The 12,481-nt window shown below is 37.9% G+C and overlaps 1 protein-coding gene across 7 annotated transcripts in view; it reads left to right on the top strand.

The window, feature by feature from the left end:
* Positions 1-12,481, top strand: part of LOC127647866 (H(+)/Cl(-) exchange transporter 3-like) — a 79,341-nt gene that overhangs the window by 48,002 nt on the left and 18,858 nt on the right. For all 7 annotated transcript variants that reach the window (XM_052132493.1, XM_052132417.1, XM_052132710.1 and 4 more), the window contains 8 exons: positions 2,901-3,067; positions 3,310-3,409; positions 5,129-5,316; positions 5,407-5,529; positions 9,542-9,748; positions 9,857-9,937; positions 10,368-10,620; positions 11,814-12,106. In XM_052132493.1, coding sequence (XP_051988453.1) covers positions 2,901-3,067; positions 3,310-3,409; positions 5,129-5,316; positions 5,407-5,529; positions 9,542-9,748; positions 9,857-9,937; positions 10,368-10,620; positions 11,814-12,106 — 1,412 coding nt within the window. The remainder of the gene's footprint in view (positions 1-2,900; positions 3,068-3,309; positions 3,410-5,128; positions 5,317-5,406; positions 5,530-9,541; positions 9,749-9,856; positions 9,938-10,367; positions 10,621-11,813; positions 12,107-12,481) is intronic.

Raw genomic sequence — 12,481 nt, 5'->3', positions numbered from 1 at the left:
TAAACAGTATATATAGTTGAGAAGATAAGTTTGCATTCATATAATCTGCAACTTGTTTTATTTGTATGGATTTCTGCTCCGTTTTTGTGTTTTTACCACTTGCATGTTGACTACCACTCCTGGAGTTGCGAGTTCGAATCCAGGGCATGCTGAGTGACTCCAGCCAAGCCTCCTAAGCAACCAAATTGCCACACGCTATGTCTCCACACGCACTTATGTCTCTGCGGTAACGTGCTCAACAAGACACTTGATAAGATGCGCGGATTGACGATCTCAGACACGGAGGCAACTGAGATTCGTCGTCCGCCACCTGGATTCACTACTCCACCACGAGGACATAGAGTGCACTGGGAAATGGGCATTCCAAAAAAAATAAATAAATATATATATATTATATCGTATCGTAAGTCCTTGCACATATATTACCACTTGCACATGTACGTATGCCATTCTATGTTATTTGTCCTATTATTTTTTTTTGGATGTTTATTTATACTCTTATCTTGTTTTATATTCTGTGTCTCAATGTAATGTTATGTGTGCACTTGTTTCCCTTATCACCAAAAGTAAAATTCTTTGTGGATGTGACCACACTTTGCAATAAAGCTCATTCTGATTCTGGGAAAGAGCCACATCCATGCTCTTTCCCAGACTTAAGCTCTAGTGTATGACAGTGAAGAGCTGTAAGTGCCTCATGTGTCGACCCACGTCTGGCTGACCTCGAGCATGGATATGTTTGGAAAGCTGATTAGCTGATTATTAGCTCTTGTGCTTCAGTTACATGCGAGTGACTCGCCCTCACTGTTTTCGGAACAGAACACACGTCCAATCTGTCACCCAGATGACTCGGATCTCTACCTTTTATTTAGTGAGTCAGCGTGACCGACAACATGGTGGTAGTAGTGATCCTTGAACATGCAATTTAGAGTCTAGACTTTGTAAATGCTTGCATACACAATAATGTGTGTACATGTTATGTATTTCTACCATCTTCAGCCATCACCATTCCTCCTGTAAGATTCTGAAATATAAATTGTGTTGCTTGCGTGCAAAATTACCACCATGATTCTAGAATGTTCTGGGTGCTTGCTTACTTCCACCTATTCAAAACAGCACACTCCCAAGTTTCTATGATATTCTGGTCTAGATCTAGGTGAAATGTCCAAAAATATTGTCATTTAATATTTATCATAATATACAATCCCTTCCATTTATGTTGATTAATATAAACTCCACAGGGTAAGCTACCTTTTGAAGTTTAAAAAGGATACTCCGTTGAGGATTTATTCCATTACATATGGTGTGTGACTAGATAAATAGCGGCTACCTGGCTTCTTTACTGTTTACATGACAGCATGGCTAGGTAGCTCCTATCAAGCTAATACTTGATAACCAGCTGATTTCATGACAGTTCAGTTAGCTAGTTTTGTGTATAACTTTGTGTTTTTAGCAACACATACCTGATTGTTTAGATGTAGAACATAGGCTAAATACTGGGAATTACTTAAGTTTACATGATTATCTATTTATTTTTTTGTAATCTTTTTCTCAATAAAATCAAGATTGTTTTATTGCCCAGCCCTATTCTGGTCTCTCTGTGAATGCAAGTCTGTTGTTTAGACAAAGTTAAAACCTCTCCTCAACATGCCGAGCGATTTGAGATATCATTCAGGTTCATAGCACAAGTGATATGGTAGAAGTTAATAAGTTCAATATTTAGTGTTTGGGTTAAAGGGATTATGACAACCTCTTTTTTTTTTTTTTTTTCCTTCTTCTTTTATTTTAATTATTATTTTATTATCCATTTAGGTCCACTTATAATATTAGTAAAGGTTTTTTTTTTGCACCAAAACGGTCATAATTTATTAATATAAAAACAAATTCCATCCTGTCTCTGGCCCTCTGTCTGAAATGCTCAGTTTAAGCTCTCTGACCCTTTATGACTTCAGTGTAAACGTCCTTTGTTATGATTGGCTAACGTTTTGCAGCCCCTCCAATTCAGCCATATTTGAAACTAAATCAGAAGAAAATGAACAATCTCCACAACATTCAAAAATTACATTTCAGGGTTTACGCAAAATGTATATCCAATACATTGCATCTGAATACATTAAGCACAGTGGCACCTTAACTGTAAAGCAGTCATGATATATTTGTGAATTAATCTGTATTTACGGTTTTCCGTCAGGTCCAATAAAGTTTTTAACTGCCCTGTCTTTAATATTATTTGTTCAATAACAGTTCCATTGCAAAGCTTGAACCATGTATTGACTGGTTCACAAGCAATCCATGCTGATTTGAGACGAAAACATAGATTTCTGAAACATGCTGAAATGTTCTGAAAACACTAACGTAATACAATCCATGGTTATGTTATGTTCAACGAGATGATGGTCTTCACAGGAGCAACATCTCTCATCGGTTTCCAAACCATTTCACAGAGCGGTTTGTGTTTCTCCCAGTCATGCCCGCAGCAGCATTTTTAAAAGTTACGTTCTTAAAATGTGGCGCACATCGTGGGAAATGCATCAATACGATCAAAGACGTCCATCTAGTGCATGTTTACAAAAGACCAACAATGAAAAATGGCACAGATGGGTGCAAAAACGGTACAGGACACCCTTTAAAGCAGCAAGAAACAGCACAGCTGTTCTAACTTGACATTGCATCTTTTAAAAGCGGCATGACATGCGTGATAATGGTCAAAGCTATTAACATATGCTCTTTTCTATTAATTAGGTAGTTTTAAGTTCTGAAATTTGCAATATGTTTTTATAGTTCAATGACCTCTTATGTGACAAAAGATCAAGAAAAATGTTATTCCTCATGCCATGACCCCTTTAAGCACCACTTGCACATCATTTAGCAATTCATTAACCTTCTTCTCTTTCTCTGTTTAGGGTCGAACTACGCCATGTCTAATGGTGGGGGTGGAGGAGGGGCCAGTATTTCCACTCACCTGCTGGATCTGCTAGAGGAGCCCATACCAGGTGTGGGCACCTACGACGACTTCCACACCATCGATTGGGTCAGGGAGAAATGCAAAGACAGAGAACGACATCGCAAGGTAACTCATTATCAACTGCTTGTTTGGCTTCATACCAAATCTTAGTGAGTTGCTTGCTTAATTAAGGAACCACTAACGTATTAAGAACTATGAATATCGATAAAACAATATATAGGTCAAATTAATTATCAGTCTATGTGTAGTGTTACGATTATTAATATATAGTGATCTTGTATAACAAATCAAAACTTATTTTTTATATAAGCATATTTGTGCATTTACAAATTTTTTGGTCCTTGTAGATAAACAGTAAAAAGAAGGAATCAGCATGGGAGTTCACCAAGAGTCTGTACGACGCCTGGTCAGGGTGGCTTGTGGTTACGCTAACAGGACTCGCTTCAGGTAAACACACACACACACGGCACATGAATGCACGTTGTAAGCTTTCACTTCGGTAGGGTTGGCAGAAAAATTAATTGAGTAAAACTAATCTGCAGAAGATTGTTTAGAACAGTTGCAGAGCAGTTATGCTAGTTTAATCAGTCTGCTTTCTGAAGAATATTAATGACTAAATCCTGTCCTCAGGCGTTCTTTTGTTTTGAGTGAATCATGCGGTAATCCTGCAACACACATGCTTATTCAAGTTAACAACTTGGTTTTGTTTTACACTTCTTTTCATTACAAACTTGAATGCTTTAAAGAAATAATTGTAAAGCAGCTTACTTTTATAGGTCTTGTGACTAATAAAAAACTAATGAAATCTGCACACAGTAAATACAATTTTCATAAAAAAAATAATAATGGTGGCATCAGCCCTGGAAAAGAAGCTGTGTTTCAGTCTGTTTGTGTGGGATTCGATTGCTCTGTACCTCTTCCCAGATGGCAGGGGGACAAACAGACTGTGCCCTGGGTGGGTTGAGTCTTTGCTGACGTTGCTAGTCGGGGTGAGAATCTCACCTCAGTAATAGTGGGATTATTGTTTAAGAAATCTCAAGCATCTTGAATGCTCTGTTCAAGGCTGATTGGAGTGCAAGCAAGTCAGCGTAACTGGTGGCTGTCTAGATCCCTGGGAAAGATGGCTCTGATGTGTGATAATATAAGTCTTCATAATGATGGGATAATGCAATTGGGTGGAACTCGTTAAGTCATTTCACTGCAGACTCTTTGGGCCCAGGAACGATAGTGGTTGGGACAGTGGGAAGTTGACCAGCACACTTGTAGGGGTATGTGCATTGCAGTGATAAGGCAGTACACTCCCTTGGTATTAAAAATGGCCTGTACTTCATCAAATATTATAGATCTGGAGAGCAATGTGTAGTTATGTATACATACTCCACTGTTCTTGCCAAATGTCTGCTATCCTGTCTGCTTGGTAAACTGATTGGCTTTAATCTCATTGGTCAGTCAGCATTCTGAAGAAAAAAAAAATGTTTCCTGCTCTCCGTAAAAAACTACTTTGGATTTTCAGCGGACAATGTCTCGTACCTGTTGTGAATAGTGCCATGGGAATCCGTCATTCACATTCAAAAGCTCGACCGGAAAGAACACTGACAAAAACGGACTTGGTGTGAATTGGCCTTGTAGTCTGATTTTGTCCATTTTGTTGATAACTGGTTGGGCAGGGCTGGTTTGTTTGGGATAGATTTTAGCCTTTCTCGTAGGCTGGCTCTCTTGCCCCAATTTTACTTGCTTTGTCTGATTGCATGTGCTCCCACAGTGTTGGATTTACAATATAACATCTAATCTGACTAAAAATGCTGTGTGGTCCATATAGTGAATTGTGTGCAGTGTGAACAAAGCCCAAGTCACCTGTGCCACCTTGACCCTGTGTGCATCTATGACCCCAATTCTGGCTGTTCCAATACTGTGTTGGTCAGTGTCACATAATTCAGCAACTTTTGGACCAAGTCGGAAAATGAAGAAATGTGTAAAGAATGTGAAGAGAATCTAAATGGCTCAACCAATAGTGTGATTTTGGGGCAGGACTATCTTATTGTCCTACCCATGGAAGATGGGGAGTGTTTGGAAAGACTTTTGGTGTTCCACTTATGTGATTAGTGGTACACTGATTTGTTTAAAGGCCTCATATCGTCTAATTTGTTTTTTCCCTTGTCCCCTTAGGAGCATTAGCAGGTGTTATAGACATCACCGCAGACTGGTTGAATGATCTAAAGGAGGGGGTGTGTCTCAGTGCCATGTGGTTTAACCATGAGCAGTGCTGCTGGGGCTCCAACGAGACCACCTTTGCCGAGAGAGACAAGTGCCCTCAGTGGAAGACATGGGCTGAACTCATCCTGGGTCAGGCAGAGGTCAGAACATCATCTTTCTGTACACCAGATGAAATGTAACATGTTGTTGGAGTTTAGTTTTATTTACTCATTGTTGTCTGTCTCCTTTAGGGTCCTGGTTCTTATATAATGAACTACTTCATGTTCACGTTCTGGGCGCTGTCCTTTGCCTTCCTGGCTGTGTCTCTAGTGAAAGTGTTCGCCCCCTATGCCTGTGGGTCAGGAATACCTGAGGTAATTCTACAATTGAATTGAAGGGAATGAATGCTGAGCTAGAATAAGGAATCTTTCTAGCAATGAAGCACACGTGAAGTAACACCTGTGTTTTTATGAGTCCCAGTCAACAGGGGGCAGTAAGCTCAACTCCAGCAATAAAGGCCACAAACAGACCCCTGGATGGAGTGAAGGTGCTTTGAGATGCATTTTTAAATTTCAAACTACATTTAAGTTTACACAACAGCCAAAAAATGCATTTATGGTTAGAGGTTACGAAATCGCAACGAGATGCTCCAAAAGTGACTGCAGGCCAGTGATAGGCTTGTGTTAAATGTTATGGAAATGAAACAAACAATATATATAATTCTTAAGACGCTTTTTTTTAGGATTGTCTATTCCAGTGTATTAATCCGTTTCTGGTTGACTACTAAGCCCAAAGTGTACTTTGGTTTGGACGTGAACAATTAGCACCTGTATGTAGTCAAATGCTAATCTTTCAAATTATACTTCATTTGACTGTGCACATTCACAGACATTTAGCATGTGGTGTCTCCTGACCTCCTCACACACGTGTTATTAGTGGTGCTTGCAAAGCATCACTATTGTAATCTCACATACTTATTTTTCTTCTTATTATTATATCTCCGTACAAAACTTCGGCACCTAACTCGTCCCGCACCGTTTGGCGTAGACCCACGAATGAGGTGTCAAATCGAACGGCCTATTGAGGACACGTGTGCTATGACTTTTATAAGCGATCGGGGGTACGGTGTTTGCCCCAGGGGCAAAAAGCGTCAAAAATCCCATAGACTTAACATTGCGACAAACTTTGACGCATCACTGCTCCGAGCAAGGATTTCGCAGAAACATGTGATTTGCCACATTTGAAGAGGCTGGCAGGCTCTGTAAGAGCATACCTCAATATGGGGTAAATGTTGCACCCCTGGGGGGCAGGAGCTGCCCAAAGTTGCCCCCATTGACTTAAAATGGTGTAGGACGGCCCATGAAATTAAATTTCAAAGGGGTTTAATATTGAACATAGCTCTGGATCACAGTGTCATAGAGACAAGGGGGCAGGCTCATTTTACTCAGACGACCAATCAGTCTCTCAGGATCATTATGAAGCTATCAAGCCACGCCCTAGCAACAATTTAAAGCACCTTAGCAACAAGTCCCATAGACTTCTAATGAAAGACATCAAAGGGATATCTCCGGATAGAAGTGTCATAGAAACACAAGGGTAGTCTAGTTTGACTCGGGGCAGCAAACAGCCAATCATGAATCACCTGAACACTTCCTAGCCCCTCCCTAGCAACCATTGTCGAGCACCTTAGCAACCAAAATCCATAGAGGGATATCTTCCATTCTGAATGTCACAGAGGCATGGGAGTTGGTTTATATCATTCATACTGACAAGCAGCCTTTGGAATTTCATGATTGGCAGCTGCCAAGCCACTCCCTAGCAACTACACATAGTACCCTAGCAACCGAGTAACAAATCACATATTTCTGCACCACAAAATCGTACTGACTTCTGGGTTGATTTATTTCAACCAGGATGGCAAGGAGACTTCATTATTATCAGTATGGAAACTTCCTAGCAACCACATGGGGTTACCCTAGCGACCGAGCGACAAATCACATATTTCTGCACCAGAAAATCGAACAGACTTCTGGGTTGATTTATTTACAACCATAATTTTTGCTCTTTTCAAGTTATAACATGCTGTTTCACAAGTTTTGCCATGCCAAGCACCACTCACATTTTCTTCAGGAAATGTACATTCTAGTTGATGTGAACAATCCTCTGTTGTTGTTTTCACCTTTGTCTCCCGTTGTTTACCGGTGATTACATCTCACGCTTTTTTGTAAAAGCAATCTGTGAGTGTTGCCACCTTGTGGACTCACTAATAAGTGCAAATAATTCCAGGCGCATGCACATTCTGCCTGTTCAGAGTACGCACAGTAAGAAAAATCGGGCTGCACACGTTCAGTGCTAGATCACTCTGCTAATGATTAAATTTGCCTAGCATTCGCGTCTGACCGATGTATACTTTGAACTTAACACTACAAATTTTTTATGTCACCCTAATTTGGCACACCCAGTTCAGATCAGTGTTAGATACAGGCAGGTTTATTATAGTTTTTTATTTAGTTTTGGTTTTACATTTTAGTTTAGTTTCAAGTTTTTATTTTGTCTTAGTATAGTTTTAGATTTCATACATTTTAACACCACAACAAATCTGTAACACAACATTTACAATAAGGTTCCAACATTAGTTGACTAGATTAGTAAACATGAACTGAGAAATAGAGATAAGACTTGATAGATTATTAAAATATGATCATTCAGCAATGATTGAAAAATTACAACAAATGTAATTTTCTATATGATTCTGTTTAGTTTTCGTTCGTTTTGTAGTGCACATATAAAGTTTCAGTTTAGTTTTAATTTTTGTGAAAATACCATTTTTATTTTTATTTTAGTTAACAAAAAAAAAATAAGCTAGATTTCATCTTAGTTTTCGTTAACAACAATAACCTTGAATATAGTACACTTCCAAAATGTGCTGTGATAGTGATCCTCTAGGAATAGCTTGAATCACTGGTCTAGTCATCTAACTTTTACATTAATGTAATCTCTTTGAATTGTCTTGATTACTATATTGATAATGTATATTATATTTTTATGATTACATATTCAATTCTTTCTTTGAGGGATTTTTTTTTCAGCAAATACTGATATCTGAATAATTGCGATTAATTAGATTGATTAATTGTCATATCATGTAATCAATTTTATTGAATGCGCTACATTGAAAATAAAAGTCCATAGTAATAAATAGCAACATTTCCCTACATATACATTTTTTGTAAAACTTTTAAAGCATATAAATTATGTAAAATGCCACCGGGAGAGTTCCTTGAATACTTTTAAATGATGGTGTAAACAAAGCATTGTATCAGTGTTGTGAAACGATTGAATTGAAAGTAACATTTCACATTGAATCGCAGAAATGAAACAAACTTCTTCTCAACTCTTGCCATTTTTGCTTCTGAAGTTTAAAATCCCTCTGCCTTTGCTCTCATACTCGTGAGTTGTAAAACAAGAAGTGTGAGTTTCCTGGCTGTTTCTGGAGGAACATTAACTGGCCAAAAAGCACCTTAAAGAGAGAAGTTCACCCAAAAATGAAAACCATCTCATAATTTACCACCCTCATGCCATCCCAGATGTGAATGAATTTCTTTCATCTACAAAACACAAATGTAGATTTTTAGAAGAATATTTCAACTAGATCCACACAATGCAAAAGAATGGTGATCAGACCTTTTTGTAGCTCCAAAAATCACATAAAGGAAACTGAAATAATCCATACGACTCCAGTGGTTTAATCCATGTCTTCAGAAGCGATATGATATGTGTGGGTGAGAAACAGGTCAAATTTTAAGTCCTTTTTTACTCTAAATCTCCACTTTCACTTTTACATCTGAAAGTAAAAGTGGAGATTTATATTAGATGATTTAAACACTGGAGTCATATTGGTTACTTTTAGGCTGCCTTTATGTGCCTACAGAGCTGAAATATTCTTCTAAAAATCTTAATTTGTGTTCAGCAGAAGAAAGAAAGTCATACACATCTGGCATGACATGAGGGTGAGTAAAAGGGAGAATTAAAATTTTTGGGTGAACTGTCTCTTTAAGATCACTCCTTTATTTAGGATTCAGCTGTTTGACAGGTCTGAATCAGCTCAGTATTTGCTTTGATATGGCGCCGTTTCAGTTGTTATGCTTAAAAAAAATAAATAAAAAAAGAGTTATATAAGTTTTACAAAAGCTCTATGCACAGGTTTTGTTTTATCAAAAAAGATTGTTCTACAAATGCTTCATTCATGGATCATTGATCATTGCTCAAGTTAATTGATCAAAAACACATCCTGCCCTAAAACTGTTATTGTTAACATTTTGATCATTTGAAATGTGCACCCTGTCATTTTTGTGTCTCGGATTGTCTGTCATTTCTGTCTATCAGATTAAAACCATCCTGAGTGGTTTTATTATTCGAGGGTACCTGGGGAAATGGACCCTGATAATAAAGACCATCACTCTGGTACTGGCTGTGGCGTCGGGTCTCAGCCTTGGGAAGGAAGGTCCACTAGTCCATGTGGCCTGTTGCTGTGGCAACATTTTTTCCTACCTCTTCCCCAAATACAGCAAAAACGAGGCGAAGAAACGTGAGGTTAGACATCCTTAGCAAACATGGACATTGATGGTAATTTAAAGCCACCAACGTGTGGTAACTAAGAAATAATACTTCGGTTTGTTCCTTCGGCTCTGTATGACTCAGGTTTTGTCTGCGGCATCTGCTGCGGGGGTGTCGGTTGCTTTTGGAGCTCCTATTGGAGGAGTACTCTTCAGTCTGGAGGAGGTGAGTTTCCCTCTTTCATGTAAGAGAAGAGAGATGTACGTGTGTTCACTGTGTACAAAGTTTAAACCAATTGAACCCCAGATAGCTGTAAATAGCGCACAAGATATCAGAAAATGATGTTATGGTAGAATACAAACAGTACAAACTGATAGGAGTTATTTATCAAATAATAGCGAAAATAACAGAGGAATGCAGTACAAGGGCATTTTTGCCCGCACCTTTAAAATATGTGGGGCATTTGTTTTACACTTTCTGTGGTATGTTACCCCAAGCTACATCTACCAGAGTATCGTAGAGACTTGGGCTTTCAGTGGGCTCTTTTTACTTGAACACCTTAGCAACCACATTTAACAGATGATCTCTCTTTCTCTCGCTCTCTCTCTCTCTCTCTCTCTCTCTCTCTCTCTCTCTCTCTCTCTCTCTCTCTCAGGTCAGTTACTACTTCCCTCTGAAGACTCTGTGGCGTTCGTTCTTTGCTGCTCTTGTTGCTGCATTTGTGCTGCGCTCCATAAACCCGTTCGGGAACAGTCGGCTGGTGCTGTTTTATGTGGAGTATCACACGCCCTGGTACCTGTTTGAACTCTTCCCCTTCATTCTGCTGGGGGTTTTCGGTGGCCTGTGGGGGGCATTCTTCATCCGGGCCAACATCGCCTGGTGTCATCGCCGCAAATCCACACGCTTCGGTAAATACTTGACAAGTGAAAGTGTTCAGAAATCAACAATTTGAGTAAATATTGCATAAAATAAGTGTTTGTTTCACTTTTTGACAATTGGCATCAGCCATTGAAAAACAGTATCAGTGGACAACTAGTATGGCCTCTAATAATTATTATTACTATTAAATAGGTCTGTCAATCAATTACAATTTTTTGTTAATTTTAATGCCGTGTAAATAGTTTTTATTTATTTTTTGAATATGTCTCTTTAGTTTTTCTTTTGTCTTAATATAGTTGTAGTTTTCATACTTTATAACACCACAACAAATCTGTAACACGACATTTACAACAAGGCAGCATTTGTTAACATTATTTAACTACATTAGTTATTATAAACTAACAGTGAACAACACTCACAGCACTTATTTAGCTTAATGTTAATTCCAACATATACAAGTTAATTTTTTACATTAAATATTATGTTAATATAAGGTTCCATTTGTTAACTTGACTACATTAGTAAACATGTACTGAGAAAAATAGAAATAAGGCTTGATAGATTATTTAAATCTGATCATCCAACAATGATTGAAAAACGAAAAGTAATTTTCTATATGATTTAGTTTTCGTTGTTTTTGTAGTGCACATTTATAGTTTAGTTTTTATTTTAGTTAACGAAAATATTTTTCGCTAGTATTCGTCTTAGTAATCGTTTTCATTAACAGTAATAACCTTGAATATAGTACACTTCCAAAATGTGCTGTGATGGTGATCCTCTAAGAATGGCTCGAGAATCACTGGTCTACTCATCTAACTTGTCTGTCACATTAATGTAATCTCTTTTAATTTTCTAAATTACTATATTGATTATGTAAATTATATTTAGATTTTTCTGATTACATGTTAAATTCTTTGGGGTATTTTTTATTTATTATTATAATAACCGTTAAATTTGTCTGTCAATCGAATACAGTTTTTAATCGAATTAATAACGTGAAATTAGGGCTGTCGATTTAACGTGTTAATTCAGTGCGATTAATTTGATAAAAATAACGTGTTAAAAAAATTAACGCAATTAATCGCAATGCCCCTGGACCGTAATAAGTAAGATTCCTACAGCCCTTAAGTAATGATGTTTATTTCGATGTAATATATTAATGATACCATAATACATATGGTATAACAAGTTGAATAATGCAAACATATCTGTGTCATGCCAGGTAAGTACCCGGTGTTGGAGGTGATCACAGTGGCGGCCATCACAGCCATCATAGCTTTCCCGAACCCTTACACTCGGCAGAACACCAGTGAACTGATTAAAGAGCTGTTTACTGACTGTGGCCCGCTAGAGTCATCGCAGCTCTGCCAGTACCGCAGTCAGATGAACGGCAGTCAGGCTTACCCCGAGGGCTCGGATGCCGCCGCCATGCCCGGCGTGTACTCTGCCATGTGGCAGCTTAGCCTGGCGCTCATCTTCAAAATCATCATGACAATCTTCACTTTCGGCCTGAAGGTGAGCATCCAGTGGTTTCTGAAAGGGTTGCATTTTTTAACATTAGTTAACAACATTAGTTAATATGAACTAACAATGAGTAGTACTTTTACAGCATTCATTTATCTTGGTTAATGTTCATTTCAACATATACATTTTTTTATTCAAAAGATTTGTTAGTTAACATTAGTTAATGCACTGTGAACTAACAATGGAACAACTGTTTTTATTAACTAACATTAACAAATATTCATAAATGCTGTAAAAAATATAGTTATTTGTTTGTGATACATAATGCATGGAAAATGTTACCGGTTGCTGTTAGGCTTGACACTATACTAATATTTAGAGGTAGACAGACATATCGGTTTTACCAATGAAACAGTTTAAGTTCAG

Source organism: Xyrauchen texanus, chromosome 1 (assembly GCF_025860055.1).
Source record: "Xyrauchen texanus isolate HMW12.3.18 chromosome 1, RBS_HiC_50CHRs, whole genome shotgun sequence".
Lineage (NCBI taxonomy): Eukaryota > Metazoa > Chordata > Actinopteri > Cypriniformes > Catostomidae > Xyrauchen > Xyrauchen texanus.
This window is presented reverse-complemented; position numbering and strand designations above follow the sequence as displayed.